The 24,707-nt window shown below is 43.9% G+C and overlaps 1 protein-coding gene across 1 annotated transcript; it reads left to right on the forward strand.

Moving 5' to 3' along the window:
- Positions 1 to 731: 731 nt before the first annotated feature.
- Positions 732 to 24,138, forward strand: PDE6B (phosphodiesterase 6B). The gene is made up of 22 exons (XM_009507731.2): positions 732 to 1,775; positions 4,111 to 4,263; positions 4,599 to 4,688; positions 7,145 to 7,285; positions 8,362 to 8,436; positions 8,527 to 8,591; positions 9,635 to 9,701; positions 9,856 to 9,903; positions 10,081 to 10,230; positions 11,222 to 11,365; positions 11,936 to 12,001; positions 12,552 to 12,698; positions 14,250 to 14,357; positions 15,334 to 15,443; positions 16,461 to 16,548; positions 17,115 to 17,215; positions 18,590 to 18,697; positions 19,463 to 19,526; positions 20,265 to 20,339; positions 21,267 to 21,350; positions 21,603 to 21,759; positions 22,880 to 24,138. The coding sequence occupies exons 1-22, from the start codon at positions 1,365 to 1,367 to the stop codon at positions 22,936 to 22,938; spliced, it is 2,511 nt and encodes an 836-aa protein (XP_009506026.1). The 5' UTR covers positions 732 to 1,364; the 3' UTR covers positions 22,939 to 24,138.
- The last annotated feature ends 569 nt before the right edge of the window (positions 24,139 to 24,707 follow it).

The following is a 24,707-nucleotide window of genomic DNA, read 5'->3' on the forward strand; positions in this document are numbered from 1 at the left end:
ACCTGCAATCTTCTGAAAGGATTTCTCTTTTAACTCCCTTCCTCTATACTCCCATGCCTTTGTGTGAGGAGGCCGCCCCACCTGTGGCACTCCTGAGCTCCAGACCCACCTGCGTAATAATTTCTAACACTTCCACCACAGCTCCTTCTCTTGGCACCCTCCTTCTAGTCACCCACATTCACATTTGGGCTGGTTGGCACCACTCCCAGCAGTAGTGCCAACACTCAAACAGACAGGCAGCCTGCACCTTTACTGCTGGAGCAGGCAAGCCTTGGTTATCTTCCAGCAATGCAGTGGATAGAACTTACCCCTGTTACCCACTGATGAAAACCCTTGTGCATTGTTTAATTCCCCTGAAGAGTAATGGCCTCCATGGCCTTTTGCCTCCAATCATTACACTGACCCTCACCTGCTGTTTGCACAGAATGGTGGCTTCACCCATGTGAAACAACATCTGTCCCTCACAGCCATAATTCCAACCCTTTCTCCACTGCTAGTGATGATGAGATTTTACTGCTTTCCTGGGTGTTTTGCTCTCTTTTTTGTCTGCAGGTCTTCCCATGATTCCTCAGAGTGTTCCATCCCAGCCACCCCAATCAGATTCCTTCCTAAAGGGATGCCACGAAGAGGCATGTTTTCCTCTCCTCGTTCTTAGTAGGAAGAATAAAAGGCCACAGACCTTGCAAATTCAGTTCAAATCCTGTACTAAAGCATTTAGGCTTGATGCTTGTGTTTGGGAACAGCACTTACAGCAGCAGATAAAGAATGATGCAATAGTAGAGAGATCCCTGAAAGAGCAGCATTACCTCCCTATTTCTATTCTGACCACTGTGCTCTTTTGTGAAGGATGCACTTCCCACTACTGCAGGGAGCTGGGGGAGCAGAAATAATAAGATGCTCACCTTGTTAGCCAAGGATTAGGCCAAGAAGTATATATTTAATTAGACTTTAAAGAGCTTATTTCAATGTTAGGAGATGCAGTTCTTCCCTGTTGCTGCTGCCTCAATATAGTTGTTTCAGTAAGTGTACTGCTTATCAAGAGAAGGGAGAGTGTTTTCAGGTATTGTGAGTACTCAGTTTTTGTTTGCATTTAGATTAAGAAGAAAGTTGACCCAAAGCTCTTGTAGAGGTCATCTAATCTGTTTGTTTGAGAAGATCTGTCCTCCCACAGACTCATCTTCGGCACTATAAAGGAATACCTCTTCTTGATGACAAGCTCTCTTTGCAGTGTTACCTCACCCTTGCTCATTCTAGAAGGAACAACTTCTATTACAAGAATTTAGGAACTACATCAGAAATTAGAGAGCTGTTTGCATAGACCACATCTTTGAACAGTACCTACCACAAGACCCAGGACATTCACAATGAGCATTAGTGAAGACGACGTGGAGAAGTTTCTTGATGGCAACCCTGCTTTTGCCAAGCAGTACTTTGAGAAGAAACTAAGAACAGAGTCCTGGGATAGCAATGAGAGTGAAATCCTTTTTGAGTTGATCCAGGACATGCAAGAAAGCATCAACATGGAGAAAGTTGTTTTCAAGACTTTGAGAAGAATCAGGTCCCTTATTCATGCTGACCGCTGCAGTCTTTTCATGTACAGGCAGAGAAATGGCACACCCGAACTGGCAACAAGACTTTTCAACATCCAAGAGGGAAGCACCCTGGAGGAATGCCTGGTCTCCCCAGACTGCGAGATTGTCTATCCTTTGGACATAGGCATTGTGGGCTATGTTGCGCAAACCAAGAAAACCATGAACATCAAGGATGTCAGTGAGGTAGGTTTGCCATTTATTCATTCACTAGGTAGAAGAGGGGCTCCATGCTTACTAGCACAAAGGGGTCAAGAGGTAGCAGGGCATCTTGATACTTGGTCAAACCTCTTGCAGTGTAATAGCTGTGTAGTGGAAACAAAAGCACCAGCAGCAACTCTGCAAGCTGCTTCCAATTTCATTGATGGAGCTAGGTAAAGCTAAGCACATTAATTACACTAGGAGTTAATGCCTCCAAACAAGTGCACTGTCACACCTTGCCTGGTAATTAAAAAAAAAAAGAAATCACATCCAGTCCAGCAGAGAAAAGAGAGTGAGGTACAGGCAGATCTGCACCAAACGCACTTGGAATTTTCCACACATATTTGTATTCCATAAATAACAGACAAAGAGAGATAAATCCTTCACAGTGAGTCCAGAAATGGTTTTCCACCACAAATGACATTTTAAAATGTTTTCTGTCTGATGAGCCTTGGGCCAAGGGCATTTAGAGGCATTTTTATCAAGCAGAGGGAGTGAACCTCAGAGCAGGTATGTTATCTGCAACCTGTGTATGGGAGATCTTCATCAGAAGCAGCAAGAGACAAACTTTGACTGAAAACTCTTTCAGGAAACACTACACACTACAATACTAGGAGGGATCCAAGGAATTTTAATATTTTATTTTTATGCCTTCATGACAATATTTACCCCCCTTACTCTTGGGTTGAGTCACGTAAACCTGAATGGCAGCAATAACAATCCGCTTGTTCTAATCATAGATATAAAACTAAAATCCATGTGACCCAAATATGGCATTTGGGATTACTCCATCTATTGTTTGCTAGTTACAAAGAGACCATCTGTTAATTCATCCATTTGTTGCTCAATATAAGCATATCCAAATGCTTCAGCAAAAACTTCCTCGTCCTCCACAGAACATACTGAGACATTGATTTGGCTTTGCAACCATTTTTTTTGTCGGGGGAGGGTGGGGAAGCATCAGAATGTGGCTTAAACTTTTTTAAGGTCTTTGGCTTCAGACATTTCTCCAAAAATATGGAAGAATTTCAGTCCTGTGAGCCAAATACTGCACTCCAACTCTAGTGCTTTCAGGCATTGCCAAGGCAATTCCTTTGAAGGAGACACAGAGCCTAAATGATTGGTCTACTTCAATTGGCAGGGAAGGCCAGCACTGGGGCAGGTATGAGGAGAAGGTGCATAAGGGAATGATTATTATTCCTGGTGCAGTGTATGATTAGAGCTGTGCAGCTTTTTCTAACCCAACTAGAAGGACTTCTAGCTGACAAGTTGTTCAGCTGAGCAAGGAGAAGATCCTGGGTTAGCAAGACCATCCCTGCTCTCCCTATTCGCAGGTGATGATGATGTCAATAAGGTCCTGTGCAGGCCAGGTGATGGGCCATCCGCCTTCCCCACACTACCCTTTCTCTTCTTTGTTTTCTTTGGGAATGGGGGGACAGTGACATTCACGTAAGCTAAAACTAGACAAGTTCCCTTTATGCTGCCCCTACAGCATAAACCTAGGAATCTCCCAGTGGTTTGAATGGCAACTCCCTTATGGGCAACTCCCTGGGCAGCCCAGTCCACAGCAGTGCTGTCTGCACCTTGCTACTGCTGCCAAAATGCTCCTGGGGCAGAAGGCGGAGGGTCACTCTCAGGGGCCAGGGGTCAGTGCCAGGAACCATGCGCTGCTCGTGCCATCTGCATCCTCCTTTGGGATACCTTCCCTACCACCTACCATCCCACGCACAAAGGCCCAGCAACACGAGAGGCATTGCCTGGGAGAACATTTTAAAGAGAAACGAGGGGAGAATGGCTTCATGGAGGCTGCAAGCCTACAGCAGCTTCAGGGCCTTGGCAAAGGCAGAATTAAAATGAGAGTGAGTTACCTTCCCAGTCACTTTACCAGTCAGCACTGGTTTATAAACTGTAGCTATGCAGTGCTTTGTGGTAACTGGCTGTACCCGCATCACGGTGTTAATGAGAAGTCAGAGGAAAGGATTCAGGAGGTACTATGAAGGATACTAATGATCTCGATGTGATGAGAGGAGAACCTCCTTGTTCTGGCAGTCCCTGACACGTTACAGCTTATGATTTGCAAGATCCTTGCAAAAAGTGAAAGGGTGCACGTATTGCAGGCAGAAGCCACAGCCAGTTCTCTTGGTACTAGCTTTATCACCTGTACATTGTCCAATTTTCTGCTAATTCATTTATCTTCCCCAATAATTTTTTAAGCAAAACTCTCTTTAGGCAGCTTACTTTGAGAGGCTGTGCTGTGGCTTGGTTTTAAGACTACAGACATTGTGGAAAATGCCTAATTTGTAAATTCTCTATTGAACAGTGTGCCCAGTTCAGTCCATTTGTTGATGAGCTCACCGACTACACTACGAAAAGCATTCTTGCAACACCCATCTTGAATGGCAAAGATTTAGTTGCTGTCATTTTGGCTATTAATAAGCTGAACGGCCCATACTTCACCAGCTCTGATGAAACAGTAAGTGGTCAGTAGCTCAGTTTCTATCAAGCAGTTACCGTTTTGCCATGTAACACTGACTCCTCTACACTAGGGATGTCTGCTTTAGTGAAGCTTCACTGGTGCAAATTTCCCTACAGGGGACTCACCCTCTAACAGAAGAGGCTTATTATGAGGATGCTTATCTCAGAAATCTTTCAGGGAAGTTACAGTGGGATAAGCCTCATCTCACACCAGTGCAAAGCAAAACGTTTATCTAGGGGAATTACCATGACGTTGCTAAAGCAGTGTTATGAAATCCAGTAAACACAAGGCTACTACTGCATTCGACTCAATCTCATCATTTGCCTTTTCAGCTTTTTCTGAAGTACCTGAATTTTGCCTCCTTGAACTTGAAAATTTACCACTTGAGTTATCTTCACAATTGTGAGACTCGAAGAGGCCAGGTAAGAGTGAAAATGCAGATTAGGCTGTATCTCAAAATCAAATGAGTGGATTCTTCTGATTTCAAAGGTGTAGCTGATCTGCTTCAGAGATTTGTCCCTGAAGAGCAGAAGGAAAAAGGTGCCCTCATCTACTTTCAGGTACCACTCCTTCCCCAAAGTCCTTCATTAGTCTCTCTTCCTGCTGCTGTTGGCAAGACTGCAGGAGGTGATGCAGTGGCACCAGCTTCAGCAGGACTGAGTTCCAGATATTTTGTTGAACCCAGGCTATGAAACATTCTTGGTGCGTTTAATCACTTCAGCCAGCAGCACCAAAGACTTCCGAAAACAATTAAGAATCTAGTATTTTTTCCTTATCTGCTTATTAAAAAGTGCTATTGAATTTCTTCTTAGTGCCAGTAAAATGATACTCATATGCCTGTTGTATTGGCTTCCCTTGGTAGAAATGAACTTAGATGAGGCATTTAGGGTATTCTGGACTGAAACAATTCAGTCATCATTCTTTCCCGTGACTTGGGGCAGGAAAGGACCCTCAAATTTATTGGGATGGATATGAATCCATGCAGTCACTTCCTGCAGCAGACAACTGGTTGTCATTGACAAAGACATGTAATCACGTCTATGCTTCGTGGCAGCCATGCGTTTGTCTCCTGTGGATGTTCTCCTGAGGGATAAATGCCTGTTTCAGCAAAATGGATGCAGAATCAAAGTTTATTTCAGAAGCTTTGGGACAGCCTTTACACTTGCTAATTCATTATGTACTTCACCTAATTTTTTCAGTAACCAAACCCAGGAACAACTGTCAGGTGATACAGCCATCTAGCAAAGCTGAGTAATTCAACTAAAGTAGAACTAGCAAAGGTTTATTCCTGTTGAGGGCTTAGCAGCAGGACTGGGGGATGTAAGGAAGGAGCTAGGAGACAAAGTGGAGACTGCAGTGGTGGAAGGCCTAATGTTTCCTGCAGGGTGCTCTGATCTGGAGCTAAACCCAGAAGTCCTGTGTTCATACATCACTGCTGCATCTGCAGGTCCCACAGAAAGGGAGGAAAGCAAGAACAAGATGCAAGACATACTGCTAGTTCTACCAGTAGGTCACTGGCAGACCTTTGGCCATCTAGATCTAAAGGTCTGTGTGAGAGATAATATGGTTCATTGTATTAGATTTAAAAGCACAGAAGTACAGATTGAGGAAATTACATTCTCAGAGGTGATCTAGGATTTTAATATTGCACATCTCAGCTGCAAAGACTGGGGGATACTGTAAGAAAAATTGTTTGTGCAAAGACTGTTCAGTCTGCTTGTGCTCAGATAGTTAGTAAGAGTCTTAGCAGAAGACCATATAACACGTTGCCCAACTTCTTTATAGCATTCCATGAACTGGCCATTCTTCAGGTGTTCCTTTCACCCGTCCTCACTGGACTTGTGGCTTTCAGCATTAATTATTGCATGTTGTAAAATGCCAAAAATAAACCGTTGCTCATTTTCCTCTAATGGTTTGTATGACACCACCACTATCCTATCTGATGGGTGCTCAGAGGCCAGTGATATTGAACACCTCAGACTTTATAGGAGTGTCAGAGTTGTCCCAATTTACAGATTAGAAACAGAGACTGATGCAGCTCAGAATTGTCAAAAATATCTACTAGTGCCCAGTGAGGAGGTGAGACACACTTTTCCTGATTGTGGTCATGTAACAGTACTTCTTGTTCAAAGCACAGATCCTGTCAGCTTCAGGGAGCAGCTCCCAGTCCTTATGAAGCACTGCTCCTCATGATCCCTGGGCTCGGAAAGCAAAGCACACCCACTCTGATACAGGCACACATGCACTAGCTAAGCTAGGCAATTGCATAGATGGTTTCTTTACCTTTTCAGAGAAAATCAAGTTCTCTCTTAGGCCCACAAATACCCTCCTTGTGCCTTCAGAAATACTTACCTAATTTGCTGCATAACCTTCATTTTTACAAATGAAAGAGCCTAATAGCAACATATTTCTTAAGGGTACATTTGCAGGGCACAGGATGGACAAAAGTGTCATAGGCTGATGCATACAAAAACCAGCTGTGCAAAGGCTTTGAGGAAAGTGTTAATTCTGATATTTCCAACTCCAGCCTCTGGCATTTGCAATGCTTTCGGTTTTAACTGTTTTTGGATGCAAGATTTTACTTAGGGGTATAAAATGTAAGTGGGGTCACCTCTTTATCTGGCACTACTACCTTTTTGTGCTACATTCGTCAGACTGGACTTTTACCAAACATTCCATGATGACCTGAGTCTTCCTCCGAGTGCATACTTCCCTAGTAATTGTGAGTGTGAATAAGCAATGCTTTCATATTTTGCAGTATAGGTTGCTAGTAGTACAGTGGTATAAAACGTCAATTGTTTCCTTGTTACTCCAAACACATTTGGGAAGCCCAGCTGTCAAAGAGAGGCTATGCTTACATTTGGATTTTATCCTGCAGGTGCTGTTGTGGTCAGCTAATAAGGTTTTTGAGGAACTGACAGACATTGAGAGACAGTTCCACAAGGCTTTTTACACTGTGAGAGCATACCTGAACTGCGACCGGTACTCAGTAGGTCTCCTGGACATGACAAAGCAGAAGGTGAGTGTTCACCTGTGTGTTGTACATCTTTCCACATTGCTGCTATCCACTGAGGGGTGATGTGCAGAGATAAGTTTTACTGGCACAGCTGAAGTGCTGGCTAGCTTTGAGTCATTATTCCTGAGTTGGTTGGCATTTTTTTAGTCCATTGTGCAAATGAAGAGTCTGGGCTAAAGAAAAGGGAGGGAAAAGCAGGACCTTATCACTGAAATGGGACCGTTCAAGAAGCCAGAGCCTGCAAAGACAAAGGAAGGGCAAACGTCTGACCACGGTGACCCTGGTCAAAGCCTGCAACATAAGCACAGCCTCACAAAGTCTGTGGATATCAGAAGTATAGTGAGATGCCTGTGGAAACTCCCAGAAGCAAAGCAGCCACCTTCCTCAAAGACTCATCCCTGTGAACGTTATCCAGGCTTTTACATGAAATTTGGCTTCATGAAAACAAGCTGACAGAATCTAAGCTACTTCTGCATCCCTGATTTGGTCTGATTATTTGCACCTTTGGCAAGCTTTATGTGGGGGTTGCGCAGCATCCTTGTCATAGGAGCCCTGCTTTATTCCATGGTCAGGTTGACTGAGGCTACCATGGACTTTGATCTCCACCACATTGCCAGAGCCTTTATAGCAAGCTGTCTTGTGAAGAGGTGTATTAAAAGATGATTAGTGTGCTAAAGACACTTTGATCAGCATTATAATGTAGCCTAAGAAAAGCAAAAATAATTCTTTCAGTTTAGCAAGCTAGCAAGCAGTAGATCAGTCCTGTGGTCACACTCTGGAAATGAAGAACACAAAAAATGTTGACATAGCCGTTTGCTCTGTGAGTACGGCCCATGCTGTTCACTGAACGAAGCAGCCTCCTGTGTATAGGCAGTATATGACTATATACAACCATATAATGCACCTGGCACTTCCTGGTTTAGATATAACATTCTGCTGCCTAGCATTGAACTAGTCCTATTATTTCATGCCTTGTTTGCACTGTACAAGGACCAGCATAGTAGAGCAGTGGTTAGATTGAGGCTCAAGGCAGAACGCACTTTTCTACTCCAAAAATCCTTCTTTCATTTTAAAACCAGGAATTTTTTGACCTATGGCCAGTCCTGCTAGGAGAAGTTCCCCCCTACTCAGGACCTCGCACTCCGGATGGCAGGGTACGTGAGAACCAGATATGTTAAACTCTCTCCTGTCTGGCTGGATTTCCTCACCACTAATTTTAACACCACTCTTCTCGTTATTTGTAGGAAATAGTCTTTTACAAGGTCATTGATTATATATTACATGGAAAAGAAGACATTAAAGTCATCCCGTAAGTGCCCAATCTCTTTATGCTAGGTGCTAACACAGGGTGTAGCTAAAACCAAGGTTCCCCATCATTTAAAGACATTCATGAGGAGATATGCAAAGGACCAGTAGAAGACTGAGTAAGAAAGCCAGAATGTAAGTTGGTGATTCAATGCACATTTCTGTGGGACAGAGATTTCCTCCAGGGCATTTGGATCCTGGCTTGCAAGTCAGGCCCCAAAATTCACTGCAACCAGTGATTCTTTTTAGATGCAGAACTGAACTGCCATGTCTGCCTGCAGTTTTGCCACTCTCCTTGCCGGGCTGAGGCATCACTCCTCCTTGGTGCCTTCCCCGTGTCAGTGGGTAAGCCCATCCAGGTTGCCCTTGTGTTGCAGTACCTGCTGTACCAGCCCTGCACCTCACCCCTCTGCCCCCTCCCAACCTCTCATGGTCACCCCTGCTCCCCATGCTTCTCTCAGCCTCTGGTCACTGATGCCATCTAAAGGCTACCTCTTGCCTTTCATCCTTTTTTGACACCACACTGAGACTTCCTCTTTCTGAAAACCACCCCTCTCTTCTTGCCACTGAATTTTTCAGAGGAGGCTTGAGCACCTTGGACAAATTTGACATAACAGGAGTTTCACCCAGTTCTGGTCACACTGCTTTGCATCAGTGCAAGTGCTGCAAGAAAAACCCCCATTGCTTAGGTACAGCAGCATTTAAAAGTTCAGGCTGGCAGACACTCTTAGGAACTTTCTTTTATCTTTCTCTCTCCTCTTCTGAAGGTCTAAAACATGGCCCCCACTCCCATGAATGACTTCTTCTTAAGTCTCTGCAGACTATGATATTTTATGAATATTGAATCCTTGAAGGAAAAATATTTACTTATGTGAAAAACTTTTGCTTGCACACATGGGTCCTTTTAAAGTAACAGGACAGTTTAGTAACTGTGGGTGAAACATGTAAACATGGATTGTGCACTCAGCTGGATACATTTCAACTCCATGATCATTCTTTGGTAAACATATATCCTTAATTTCACGCATGCATTTTTCTTTTATTCAGAAATCCTACACCAGATCACTGGGCACTAGTCACTGGACTGCCAACCTATGTGGCTGAAAGTGGATTTGTAAGTACTTAACTTAGTCTTCATCAGGGATTTCTGAGATGAAGTCCTACTAATGCTGCTTTCTCATCAATTCAGGTTTTTGTTTTGGTGTTTAAATTTCTCATTGCCCATACTGTAAAACTTCTCCTTTTTTCCTTTTTTTGTGATCCCCTAGATTTGCAACATTATGAATGCTGCTGCAGATGAGATGTTTAACTTTCAGGTACTGTGAAAACTTCCAGTCCCATCAAGGATTCTGCTTTGCAGAAATATAATTTAGAGTCAATATTAGACATGTAAATATTTCTTTAGCCTGTAGTCTTGTTGTAAAATGGGAGTGCTGATGTATTTAGAAAACACATTAAGTACATGGTATCTTTCTGCTTGCTATTGCTTCAAGGAAGGTCCTCTAGATGAATCCGGATGGACTATCAAAAACGTTCTCTCCATGCCAATAGTCAACAAAAAGGAAGAAATTGTTGGCGTTGTCACATTTTATAACAGAAAAGATGGGAAACCATTTGACGAACAGGACGAGACCCTCATGGAGGTATAGTTCCTTGCTGCAGCTGGAAGTAGTTGATATGGTTGAGAAAGGTCACTATTGCTCTTGTACACCTGCAAAACATCTCCAAGTGTTTTGCAGCTAAGTAATTTTCTTTGTTGCTTATAGAGGTGTTATGCATCATTTTGAAAATTTTGAAATTAGCTATATGAAAAACTGGGGGTTTTGGTCTTGGAAACCCTGCTGTGTTTGCATTATTGTATTTCAGCGTTCTTGGATCTTCTTGCATTGGACACCTAGCCATGAGCAGCTATGATGTACTAACATGACCATTCTGACCTGTGTTCACATACATGACAGCTGTCTCACACTAGCTGGGCAGCTCCCTAAAGAAATTACACAGAAATTGTCTACGCAGCTAAGATACAAAGGGTGGCCAGCTGTTGAACCTACCAACATCAGCTGTAATTAAAGACTTTGCTGCTTCGAAATGCTCCTATGCTAGTTTCAATCCAATATAGGCATTCAGCTCTTGGCGTCTATTACCAATCAGAATATTTCCTGAAATAGATTTTCCTTAGCAAACAAAAAGACTGTGGAAAAAAAAAAATTCTGTTTGACTTGGCCACTGGAAAGCAAACAAGTTGAGAGAAAACTCAGGGTGTGAGTAAACATATGTGAAAGGTGACAAGACCACCCTCCACTCCCTTGATACGAGGGTTCCCGACCTCCTGTCACCATTGTGACGCCCGCCTTTCTACAGGCATGGAGAAATAGCTTTCCATATGCTGAACTGGACAGACACTCCACACCATGGATGCTCTGGAGGCCTAGGCAGGTTCAACAGCTGGGGAGCTGCACTTGCTGGGGAGCAAGTAGCAGCTGGAAGGAAACGCATGGTTGCTTATTGCTAGACTTGTGGCCGAAGAGGAGCTCATGTTGCTCTAAAAATATGTCAAGCAGTGTTATACCTCTGTGTCTTTGATGAAGAGATGTTTTGATTATTTCACCATTTCCTTCTTCTCCCCTGACCAAGTCCTTGACACAGTTCCTGGGTTGGTCTGTGCTCAACACAGACACATATGATAAGATGAACAAGCTGGAGAACCGGAAGGACATTGCTCAGGATATGGTGCTCTACCATGTGAAATGTGACAAGGATGAAATCCAGGAAATTCTGGTAATGCCTCGCAACATGCAGCACAGCCCCAAGTGTACTGGCCTGGCCCATGACTTACGGCACAGAGGCTGCTCTCCCATCCCATGGAAATACTTCCAGCCACCACAGTGCAGAGGCAGCACCCGGGGCCCAAGTTACCACACGGTGGCAGAGCAAGTCTTTGTTTTGACTCTGTGGCCTGCCTTCCACCTCAGCACACTGCCGTGCTGTGTCCTTTCTAATAACCTCAGCTGAGCCAGCCCTTGAGGTGGGCTCATGCAGGTGCTACTCAGGGAAGGGATGCAGGGGTGGAAAGGGAGCTGATTTACTCCCTAAGCCTTCTTACTGCAGGGGATGTGAAGTTAGAGGACCCAGGGGGACATTTGCAAGTAGCAGGAAACACAAACCAAAATCAAGGAGAGGGAGAATATTTTTACCAGGAAGAATAGGTTGAAAGTCCAGAAATAGAAATAAGGTCCAGAAAGAAAACAAAATTTGCATGTGAGAGCTGTCCTAGGTTGCCCCAAAGCTGCACAGTACAAAGTCCAGTGGGGTTCGGTTGTCAGTTTAACGTGTCCATGTTCTTCACAGCCAACACGAGAAAAGCTGGGGAAGGAACCAAGTGAGTGTGAGGAAGAGGAGCTGGCAAGCATCCTGGTAAGAGCAACGTCTTGCTGGAATGCACAGCCCTGGCAAAAAATCATTGCTTGGGTGGATTCAGGGAAGAATTCCCAGTGTTGGCACACTTGTACACATCGACAGGGCATGGGCACATGTTTAAGGGTGAAGGCAGGTGAGTACCTGCTCTCTGCCACTTCATCTCATGGGGTTCAAAGCCCATCTGGACACACATCACCCACATTAACTTTTCACACCTTTTCCTCTCCTGAGTAAATACAGAGGGCTGTAAGTCTTCCACTGTAAGACCTGGCAAGTTTTAAGTATCTAAACTATATCAAATCAACAGGAAAACTGCTTAACAGAAAACAAGCAATATTTCTTGCACTTGGCCAGCAATGCCCTCCCTCTTCCCCCACGAACAGGGTTATCATGAAAAGCTGCATTTCAGTCTATTTATGTGTTATATTCTAAAAGGAAAAGTTGCCAGAAGTATCAGACTAATGTATTTTTATTAAGCAAAACCCATTCCAGGTTTCTAGGGATAGCATAAGTAGCACAGCAACAAACCATCCTACCTCTCTTACAGAAAGAAGAACTCCCAGGACCCAGCAAGTTTGAAATATATGAATTCAGGTTCTCTGATTTTGACTGCACTGAGCTAGAGCTGGTGAAGTGTGGCATTCAGATGTACTATGAGCTCGGCGTGGTGAAGAAGTTCCAGATCCCACAGGAGGTAGGAGCTGGTAGCACCCAGGGACTCCCATCTTGGATGGCCAGCAGACTCACAGTGTGGCTGAGGTCCCCATGCATGCCCTGAGCAGCTCATCGAGCAACCAGAGGTCTGGATTCATGGGGGCTTGCAAGGAGAGGGGCAAGCATCCTGAGCCCCCTCGCCCCGCTGAGGGCAGGGAACCCCTCGGAAAGTCCCTGGTTGCTCCATGCGGGTTTGGAATGTGAGATGGCCTCTTCTGCTCTGCAGTGCCTGCTACAGTGTGGGTTTGCTATCAGGTCTATTTAGATGGGGGCTACACCATGCAAAAAACTGCTTGCACTTGCTGTGTCTAATGCCATTCACAGCTGCAGTGTAAAAGTGCAGTTTCAAAGGATGACACGGGGCAGCGCATATTTACATGCATGTTTCATTTGCTATAGTATATACTCTATAGCTTTCGCCCAATATATGCTGAAAGACACATTAGCAGGTCCCTCTGCTTTTCTTCCCTCTGCAAACATGGATGTGCCTTCATTAGGTGCAGTTGGTGCCAACTTCTTGAATGCTGGCGACAGGAGTGGTGTGACCCTATGGGAACAAGGACCCTGTAGCCCCTGATGTGCAAGTTCATGGCTTTTGCCACAGTTCAAGCCCCTGTAGGACCTGTGAAAGTGGCATTTCAGTAGCTCTGCTGCCCCCCAAGGGATTTCTCAGCACATCATGTGAGGTTTATTTCCACCTAGTGGGATCTGGAGGTAACTGTCGGAAGACTTTTCACCCTTGAAAGGGAGGCTGGGAAGTAGGAGGGAGGCAAAGGGCTCTGAATGGGAATTACTTATGTGCTTCTTACTCATAGCATGTCAATGTCAAGAAGTATTAAAAACAGCTACTCTGGAACAACTAACACCTGATACAGGTGTAAAAAGCAGATATTCTTTGCTGCTACTCTGAGCAGTAGAGATTTTTAAAAAATAAATACTCATCCAAGATTAATTTCCTCTCTAATGAGAAAACCTATATAACTACAAAAGGTAGTACATGTGGAGAAGTAGAATACAGAGGGGAAAAAACAGTTTGTTATTTAATGCCCCGCATTGTAACTGTTTAGGTGATACAAACACCACCCATCTCTACATCTATGGAGCCGTGTTGCTTGAAGAGATACCAGTATTAGTTAATCACAAGACACGGGAGGGACAAATTATGAGTGACAACACAGATAAATTCAGAAATTTGATAAATTCACAAAGAGTAGGATGAAATCTCTTTTCCTCTAGACATGGCTGTTTCTTGGTTTCCCCAGTCCTCTGTGATTTTGAGAGAGAGCGAGAGAGAGAGAGATTAGAAAGCAGAGAGCTATATTTTAGTGTCCCCTTTAGTTCTCCACTAGGCTTTACTATAACCACATTGTCATGGAAGTCTAATGATATTGCAGTTTCTGACTCCTTTCTGGGGCCATCTCTGCAGAGCTGGTCTGAACCTCATCTGTGACTTCTGTGCATGGTCTTTATTGCAAGAGCAACAGGCAGCAGCTTCATCACAGACACTAATACCCTTTTCCCCAATTTGCAGGTTCTGGTAAGGTTTGTGTACTCTGTCAGCAAAGGCTACCGGAAGATAACTTACCACAACTGGCGCCACGGCTTCAATGTCGCACAGACCATGTTCACACTCCTGATGGTAAAGTAACACCATCCCAGTTAATTCTGTGGCACAGCTTTATTTACAGGAGGTCTTCTGTTGTGCCCTGAAGATATGCAGGGCTTCCTTTGAATCCTGGTGTGGGATAAGAGTTCGTCACTCCTAGCACAGGTTCTGCTAAGTGAGGATTGCCTTAAGTGATAGTTCTTGCATTCCGCTTAGAGCTGCGGCCAATGCTGCCCAATGAATGGAATGCTTGAATTCTCATAGTTTCAGGTGTATACGGTGTTGAATAGAACAAATCCTTCTGCAGGGTAGGGGAGAGATACTACAGGGCTTCCCTTCCTTCAATAGTTTCTGACATTAACAGCCGGAGCGAAGTTAGCTGGCTGAGATGGAGACGACCTCATGCTTTCCATTTTCAGGCAGGACAGGGACAGGTGTAGGTCTGTCGCTAGTGTGAAAGTGGCAAGTGCCGTTTCTCACAGGCTCTCAGGGCAACAGGTGCCCCAACAAGAAGAACAGGTATCAGACTGCTGCTCCACACTGGGGATGGACCAGCACCAGGACTCAGTGCAGAGGGTATGGCCTACACAGCTGGCAGCAGAATTGGGCCAACCATCCCCGGACAATCCTTTGGGCAATTAATCTTGGAGACATAGAAAGATGCAGAGCCCATTTGCAAAGTACTCTGTGTCCCGTGACTGGAGGGGTGCTTATGAGGACCCGGCTGTCCTTAGGGCATGAAGCTGCTGCAGCAGCGGGTGGCCAACATCGCAGGTGGGCATTGAGCACATATGCATGGGATGCATGCCTACCTGCGTCTGAAACATTTTGTTTCCAGCTGCTTCCCCATTTTAACCTAAGTGTACAGTGTATTGCATTTTGCTTCACAAGTATTTTCAGTTCTCCTGGACTGTTTCAATAAGGAGATCCCCAGCGCAGAGCAGTCACAGCACAGCACCTTTTCCTGTAAAAGATACTAACAGACGATATGCAAATTCTCACCCTCCAGACTGGCAAACTGAAACGTTACTACACAGACCTAGAAGCCTTTGCAATGGTAACTGCTGCTCTGTGCCACGATATTGACCACAGGGGAACAAACAACCTCTACCAAATGAAGTAAGCGCTTTCCTGACACTTCAAACCACTTACTGTTGCTCTCGTGTGGAGTGGGACCAGGCTGTGATCACACCAAACTCCAGTACAGCTCTGTTTTATATGTGGGGGTAACAACCTTCTTTTGCAAATAACATTGCTTTTCAGCTTGCTACAGCACTTGGGCTTATGCTTTGGCCAATGGAGAAACAGAAATTTTGCAGTGCTATCTGGGGCTTTCCGTACCTCCTAGTAAACCTCACTTGGTCAAAGCGACACTCTATGTTACCATTGTAGGTGGAACAAGTGCAGCACAGGCATTTAGTAGCCTGGGCATCATAGAAGACTCAGGGTGCCACCAGGAGCATCCTGGACATAAGAGGCCTACTTTTTGCTGGAAGGTATCTATGGAGAAAGCACCTTGCACAGCACTGCCCTCACCATCTGCAGAAACAATACCCCTATGAGTATGAGGGTGCTGCTCTCAGCAGGTTGTTACTAGCCACAGAAAACCGGCTGCCTGGTTTCTTTGACCAGTCAAGCCTTTGTTGCTCATTTAAACTAGTGGCAGATCACAGCTCTTCTGCAATGCTTTCTGGTTATTCTGTCTTACTGTTTTCTGGAGCTTTGGAAAAACCTAAGTGAAGCCGGCTGGTGTTTTGGATACAAGAGGGCCTTGCTTTTCAGCTAGGAAAGTGTCCAAGGACTGATGGTTTTTCTGTTCCTGTTGCTAGATATCAACATATAATTAGTCAGGATTTAAACAAGCTTACTGTGCTGAGTAATAACAGTATAGTCATAAGCAACTTTTTGGGTGAAATTTGTAGTTGGAAGACTGTTTTATACAGTATCCAAATAGTCATAACCAGTGTCACAGAAGTCTTTTATTAGACTGAGGTCATTAGCTGTAAAAAATATTACTCAAGTCTTTTAAAATTAGTTGAGCTAGTGTGTGTGACAAAATTAAATATAAAATGAGACGCTTCTTTTTATTTTTAAAATGCTGCACTAACATCTTTAATTTTTCCTTTACACAACCAGATCTCAAAATCCTTTAGCTAAACTTCATGGATCCTCAATTTTAGAGAGACATCACCTGGAATTTGGAAAATTCTTGTTATCTGAAGAGGTTGGTAATGAACTGTAATGTAAGGACATGAATAATTTACTTTCAGGGTTTTTCAGCAACAATACAGTTGTCAGCTTAGCAGAAGACTTTCCTCTGGTTTGGACACCTGAGGAACTGCAGCTGCCTCACTCCCCAAGTACTCTATGCTTACCAAGGACTGAAACACACAGGCTTCCTAAATGCATGACTTGGTTTCTTCAGAAGCCATGTCATTATCCCCATATGTTAAATACAAGATTGTCATCCTATAGCCCCTCAGACAGTGCCAAGGCTGACACACTCCCCCAGCTAACTTTTCATTTCAGGCAAATTCACAGTGGGGACAGGGGACAGGGTTTGGGCACACTCTGTGTTACAAGCTTCAGGACACTGACCCTGTTCTGTGAACAAAAGGTGAGACTGGGCACCACCATACGGTGAATGGGGCTCACAACCCTTGCACCTTAGGGGAGAAGGCTGCAGCTATTAAAAACAAAAAAGTGAGCATATTTGACAAAGGGAGGTGGCCAATAACTCATAACAACACAGTGCTTGGATTTTGCAGCTCCCTTTCCTTTGCTTTTCAGTCTCTGAATATATGTCAGAACCTCAACCGCAGACAGCATGAGCACATGATTCATCTGATGGAAATTGCCATTATAGCAACAGACCTGGCACTCTACTTCAAGTAAGTCGGTCATGTACATGCGTGTGAAGGGCAGAAAGCAGCTGCCACTTTACAAAGGCAAAACGCGATGCTTTGCTCTGAGAGCCCCCCTGTGCAGCAATCCTCTTCACAGACACTGCCTCTGGGAGGCTGCCTTTAATACTAACAGCAGAGGTGGTGGGGAGAATTGAAATTGTGCAAAAGAATTTTGAACCTTTACGCATTAGATGACATATGTGACTTTTTCCAACAAGGCAGTGATATATGATCCCCTAATGGAAAGATATGTCCGATTTTTATTTTCTTTATTTTTTTTTACCTAGCACTTCAGCACTAAAAATACTCATAAATGGCGAATGACCTGGCCAGGGCTACATTAACTTCTCTGGGAGAGCAGCACAACACAAATAACACATGGTCCATTGTAGATGAATATCCAGGTCATAGTCTATATCACACCTGAAAGCCAAAAATGCCAAACCTCTTGGAGCAGCATGTGCTGACTTCCTGGGACAAAAGACAACAACATAAGCCTTCCTAATTAGCAAGGAGCTTTTAAAATATGCTTTCAAAGTACAGTGCTGAAACCAGAGCCTGCTTCTGTGTTTTGCCTTGAAGAATGATTATGCAAAATATATACAGTCAACAAAAGAGGAATATGAGGGAGGGTGCAATACCCAGTCCTCTTATTATGGAAGTAGGGTGGCTATATGGGAGCAGATACCACCACTTCCTTACTAGGTGGGTACAAGCTGGCCGTTGCCCTCCTTGGTCCATGGTCTGCAAAGCGAAGGCTTGGTTGAGATCAGACCTAGGCAAAATGATACAGACAGAAAATGTACACAAGTTTCTTCATGGATCTGGCCTAAACGTCTCTTCTGCTAGCACTGAAAGAGCAGTTTTTTCCAGATTTCACATCACTTAAAACATGGGTGTGTTGTGTATAAAACCCTTCCCAGAATTTGCTACATATATTTAGGTATATAAATAAGGTTAACAAGGTCAGATTAAGTATACAGAGCCAGGCAGCTTTACAAGTACTCCACTCAGCTCTAGGTTTCTGCTGTTTGCTTAACATTCAGGGGAAAAGCCTTTGTCCACTGCCAACAAAGGTGGACCCATGTCTCAGGGACATAACTTGCAGTAGCTCATATTTTCAAGTTCCTGCTCGTGTCTTACCACTGTACTTATTTTTAAGTCATTTACAATAGTGTCCCCCACTTAAGAGAAGAGGGTGATGGTGCTTGGCTTTTATGGGGGCTTCCTTGAGGACCTAAATGCCAGGATAGCGACCACTGGAAACCCTTCTGAAGGATTATCAATATCAGGAACAGTCATCTGTTTTTAACGTATTTGTTTCCTTGTTTTGGAACGTTTCCCCGCCCCCCCTCAAAGAAAGAGAACAATGTTTCAAAAGATCGTTGATGAGTCCAAGACATATGATAGCATGACTGCCTGGACGGAATACCTGTCTCTGGAGACAACAAAGAAGGAGGTTGTCATGTGAGTAATGGTCTCTGGAAAGGTTAGTGATGCAGTTGTCTGGTGAGAGCTCCAGAACTTGCCTTCCGCTGCACTTAGTACAAAATCAACACTTGATACATCACTGTCCACTCAAATCTGATCTTCTGGAGGAGCAGGGAAAAAACAGGAAAAAAAGCTTAAAGTGGTGCTTCATTCAGATAAGTGACTGGTTTTGGAATGTTCTTCTGGTCATATATTCCTAATGAGATGCAGGATCCCTTCTGGCCATATACTCCTACCAGACTACCCTGTAGGCCGCAAGTGGGGTCAGGCTACAATGGCAGATCCACAGGAGTCCAATCCGTTAGTTGTTCTTCCCAGTGGTCATCAGTCTGAGTTGCCCAATGCTGTTGTTGTGTCCAGACAGACGCTTTGTAGGATGTGTTGCACTGGCAATGAACTACACTCACAACTTCACTCCGCTGCTATACCTCCATGAGGGAGCCAAAGGTGTAACTCCAAAGTCAAGAAGTTCAGCCCAGCAATGACTAAAGCAGCAAACATCCTAGTGCCAGAAGCAAGTAGTTCCCTAGCATAAGCTTAAATCCATTTTAATCAAGAGCATAATCCTTGATAAGTGTCCCAGTCAGGGCCAAGGCTGTTACAGCAACCCATCTTTCTTCACCTATCACTTCAGCAGGGACTGGGAAATATCTGACAAAATACTGGGGTATGAGCAACCTGAGCCTACAAGAGGTAGGGTGCAGGCTGTAGAGGAGAAACTAATTTCTTTCCTGTTTTTAGGGCCATGATGATGACTGCCTGTGATTTGTCAGCAATCACAAAGCCTTGGGAAGTCCAGAGTAAGGTCAGGTGTTTGACATACCATTAGATTTCTCTAGCTTGTTCTTCAAAATAATGCAATTTCCTAAGCTGCTTAGAAGCTGAATCAAAGTATCCTACCAAAACTACCAAAAGGACCTTAGAATAACTACAGTTTTGATGGATAAACCAATCTTTAAGATTGTAGTTGTGAATTCTGTAAAATATTCATTTTTTACCAAAAAAAAAAAAAGAGAATAAAAAACCCCAAGTATTTAACTTCTTGGGTTACCGTGAGGTCTTTTGCACCTAACATATATGTTGGTTTTTTTACAGCAATACCTACTGTTTGCTCTGTTGTTTTATTTGCTTTAGGAGTTCCTTCCTGAACTGTATTTGAGCAACTGCTAAGTAAGAAACATTAAAATTTAAAGAAGGATAAAAGAAATAAAACCACCTTCCTGTTCAGCATGGAGTAAATCATAACAGGCAGCCACAACTGTGAGCAAGAGGCAAATCCTTGAAGGGAACACACAGGAAATATTTCTTAATAGATGAGCAATGGGCTAATAAGCTCCAGTGCAATAAGGCTCTTGGGCTGTCACTACACAGCAATCTGATTGCCACTGCTGCCCTTCCCAGCAGAAAAGCTGGGACTGGGGTTGGACATGAAGCGACAGAGGATCTAGAAGTGATATTTACTTCATGGTAGAGACCTGAAGCACATCAAGTTATAAGGCTGAAGTCAGTGCTAACTTTTCTTTTTCTCTCCTTGGCAATGTAGGTAGCTCTCCTGGTAGCAGCAGAGTTCTGGGAGCAAGGGGACTTAGAAATAAGCATCCTTCAGCAGCAGCCTATTGTAAGTACCATGAGAGCCACAGAGTTCAGTTCAGACAGCAAGTCTCAGCAGAGACTTACTACAAACAATGCTGCCTTCAGAACACTGAGAGTCTTCCTGAAATCACCATGCCTGCCAAATCCATTGGAAAAGTGGGTACACAGCTAGGGAAGCCCCCCTGTAACAGACCCTTTTGTCCAGCTCTCCATATAGCTAGATGAGTGTCAATGGCTGTGAACCAGCAAGGAGTGACTGAACCCCTGGAGACTTTATGCTAGTCCCTTGCATAAAAAAGGAAAATTAAATACATACATTGCAGAGGAAAGCAGAGCTTCCAATAAAAGGAAAAACTACAAGCACAAACTTCATAGAGTCCAGAAATTATTTCTGGTAAATAGAAGTGCGTTAAAGCACTTAACATTTTTTTCTGGTATAACAACAAATACTTACATTTGGTATTGAAAGAACCAAGAGTCATTCCTTGATGCAGCGTCCACCTGTGTGGTTTGGGTTTTCTTTAAGCCGATTTTCATACACCCCCTCTACCCAAAGAGGCATCACAAATGATACAGTATCAACAAGGCCTTATAAGAATATAATTTTATGTTCAGTTATGTTTTAGAGAATTTAAAACCTCTTCAGCACTTTATAACAGGAACCTTCTTTCAGGTGTCTAGTTGAGAGGTGCAAGGGAAAAACGCTCTGTCCTCCTCCCCTTCCACAGACACTGAAAGGGAGAGCTGCATGAAATTTCTGCTAAAATGGCAAAGGAATGGAGCCCACTTCACTCCTCTGCAGCAGTGGAAGAGGGCTGTGATGGACAGCTTTTATGGATGGCATGGCAGAACTGCCAGGCTGACACAAGAAGATAGTTTGGGGAAGAAAATAGTGGTGTGTTTTTTGATGAAGCATTCTCATAAATCATGGTGAACTTCTGTCCTCCCACAGCCCATGATGGACCGGAGGAAAGCTGCTGAGCTTCCAAAGCTTCAAGTGGGTTTCATCGACTTTGTGTGCACCTTTGTCTATAAGGTAAGAAAAGCGCACCCTCGCACTCCCCATCCTTCTCAACAGGGGTTCAAATCCCAGGTGAGTGAGTCCCAGTGCAGTAGAGGAAACAACAGCTGCCCCTCGCAGGGACATTGCAGGATGGTCCCCCTGCATGCCATTAATGCTTTCCCTGCATGAGCCAGCCTGGGAGGCAAGGTGTCAGGGTCCATCCTGGGGTATGACGGACAAGACTGCCTCTGCACTGCATTGCACTGATGGGTGTGTTTTGGTTAGGAATTTTCCCGTTTCCATGAGGAAATTCAACCTATGCTTGATGGGCTGCTGAACAACAGAAATGAGTGGAAGACCCGTGCCGATGAGTATGATGCAAAAATGAAAGCTCTGGAGGAAGAGAAGAAAAAAGAGGAAGAGAAGATGGCTGCAAATAAAGGTCAGTAGCAATACTTAGATTTTCATTCCTAACTCAAAAACATAACTTATGCAATACTCTCCCAGATCTGCAGCAAGCTATGCTGACACGGCAAAGAGTCAGATGCCTGGAACAAGTTTCCTCAATCTTGCTCCACTGGCAAGGTTGAAAACACCTTGTCTTCAAACCTGACACTATGACAGGCTGTCAAAAAGGCCACCTGCTCAAATACCCAGGAGCTAGTGCCTGAGAATCTAGTGAGCACCCATGTAGCTGGGGACAGCAGAAAATCCTTCGCAGTATTTGTACATCCCTGGAAAAGAGCAGGGAGACATCCCTTTGTACACAGGGGCTGTGGCCAATGTGCTGTCCCACAGGTCATGAAGCAGGAAGAGTTAAGAAAAGCTAACATGCTCCTAGGGAGAACACTTGAGGAATTACAGTTCAATCCATTTCTAGCCCAGACTAAGTACTACCCAGAAGCAAGCAGTAGTAGCAGTACCTAGTAGCAATTTGTTGAATCCATTTTTCCTCTTCTGTGGGCCCAGCCTGGGTAGCACTGAAAGTGGTCATTGGGTGAAAGCTTGTTTGATAGCCTAAGGATTTATTTGACTCTCAGAAAGGTGGAAGCAGGAGGCTCTCCTGGCCTCTCCCAAGTGTCTGAGCATACATGCGTCAGAACTTGGAGCCTCCACTCCACAGAGACTGCATCTGAAGTCTCCTTCTGTTCCAAACTGGACAAAAATCACAACAGCCCATGGGTCGACATTCCTCAAATGACACAGTTTAGAAATTATTAGAGCTGTCTAGATGCCTTATCTCAGTTTAATTCATAGTAATTAACTTAAAATATCAAAAGCCTGTGCTTTAGGTATGATTTGGAAAATTTCTGAAAAATTATTTCCTGACTAAGTAATTGGTATTTAAGTGAGGAAGGTTTCTACTAACTCTAAAACACTCTTTCCGAGCAGCCTTTTGTGTCCAATTACTTTGCACAGTGGACAGCTCTAGATAGGGGTACTATAGGTATGACCTACACTGATCACTGGACAACTAAAGAGTGCTAAAAAATATTCCTCTAATGACTGAGAAGGACATTAATGACTGTACCTCTAACTCTGTGTTTCTTTTTATATGGCAGGTGGAATAACCTGTAATGGAGGAACAGCTCCAGCTTCTAAAACCTGTACCATACTTTAGACCTATTATCAACACAATATATGCCACCAAAAATGAGAATACCCATGCTTTTTAAAAAAAAAGAAGTCATGGCTTACAAATACATTCCTGATTGGACTGTTCTGCTACTTTAATTAGGCTTATGAACAACCAGGGAAGGGATAGATCTTATTTGCCTTAATTGCATCTCTTCCTGATGGTGAGGAGCCAGTTTTACCCTGTCTCTTGCTCCATTTAATGCATCCTATGTCAGGTGGCATGTGGCAAGTCAGAACAACATTGGCCCAATAAATCAGGTTGCATGACTATGGAAGAGCATTTCTCCTGCACTGAAACACTCCTAACCCCAAAGCTGATGGGGCCAGTTGAATTAATATCCTGTTCCATACAACTCCATGTGATTGACAATGTATGCAACCATAGCCACAGAACAGAAAACTTCAAGAAAACTGAAGAACAGCCAGATTTATTATATCTAAGCCTGTATCTGTTAGGATATCAGAATGAAATCTGAGAGTAGGGATGAAGCATGAAAACTGACCATAGTAAACCTTTGAAGTGCTCTAAAAAGCTACAATTCCATGTAAATCCAAGAAACACTCACAGAGCTAATAGTTCTGCGCTTACTTCAAGAATTTGGATAGGGAGCTGCTCTAAAGCATGGAGCCATTTGTGCAACACCCAGTAGCTACCATCTTCATGAGCAGAATCCACACTGTGTGCTAACCAAGGCTACCCCCTCTAACACGTGATTGTAAGAAGACAGTCTTATCATTACCCATTATAGTTACAGTTACAGTTACCCAAGCAACCTGAATAATGGCATCTCTTAAATTTGTTCTGTTTTGCCTCATAATGCCAATGTTATTTAACACAGTCCTCTTCCGATCACCACCAACCCTTCTTCCTTTCCTCCTCCTGTTCTGAGATGTCTGGTTTTTAGATTCCCCTTCAGACTTTGAAAGACTGATGACTTGTACTCTCTTATTTCAGATAAAAGTTAGTTTCCATGCTTATTTATGCAACCATATTAGGACATTAATTACACTCTTCTAGCTATAGAGATGCCCTTCTCTGCTCCTCTTTCTCTCTCTCTCTTTTTTTTAAAGTGTTTGGAGATCTGTTTTGCTGGGGATTTTCTTCTTCTTCTATTACTTCTATTACTTCTGCTACCTTCAGTGCTTTTACCCTTCAGTATCTGCAAGTAAAAGGAAAACTAGAGCTATGCTGGTACGTGGTGATTGTTTATCCGTATCTCAGTGTAATGAGCAAGATGCAATCCTCTATCACTATGCAGCAATTCTGTGAGCGGCAAGTTTCAGGAAAATACAGAAACCTGTGCAGTTGCATGAAAGCTAAATATGACACTAGTAATGACTTCATTTGTATGTCTCAGTTTCCTTAAGAAACATGTAGGAGTCTTTCATCATACAGCACACAAAGTCAAAGAAGTCATTTTTTTCAGGGGGAAAAATGCCACAAGGTTATTTTACTGAAGAGTGGTGAGCAGTGGACTTTCAAAGATCACGACAAGCCACTGTACACTTAAATGCTGAGACAAGCTCCTTTACCTCATCAAACATTTTCTGGAAATAAAGCCAGGAGGCTCATTTTCCTGCCCCCTCTGCACAATGTGAGGTGCTGCAGCACTGCAGGGTACTCCAGCAGGGCTTCTCACACAAGGAATGCAGGGTGACTACCCAGTGCATCCAGCAGTGCTGGCAGGACCTGGGGCTGTGGGTGACTGTGCCCCTTCTGCCTGCATGCACCTGGAAGCGCAGCTCGCCCCA

The sequence above is a fragment of the Phalacrocorax carbo genome, chromosome Z (assembly GCF_963921805.1).
Source record: "Phalacrocorax carbo chromosome Z, bPhaCar2.1, whole genome shotgun sequence".
NCBI lineage: Eukaryota > Metazoa > Chordata > Aves > Suliformes > Phalacrocoracidae > Phalacrocorax > Phalacrocorax carbo.

Bases quoted from the DNA above. Each gene is read 5' to 3' on its own strand.
- PDE6B (XM_009507731.2), top strand. From the start codon at position 1,365: ATGAGCATTAGTGAAGACGACGTGGAGAAGTTTCTTGATGGCAACCCT. The intron at 7,286-8,361 runs GTGAGTGTTCAC...TTTTAAAACCAG, and splicing joins TGGACATGACAAAGCAGAAG to GAATTTTTTGACCTATGGCC. The intron at 9,904-10,080 runs GTACTGTGAAAA...TATTGCTTCAAG, and splicing joins ATGAGATGTTTAACTTTCAG to GAAGGTCCTCTAGATGAATC.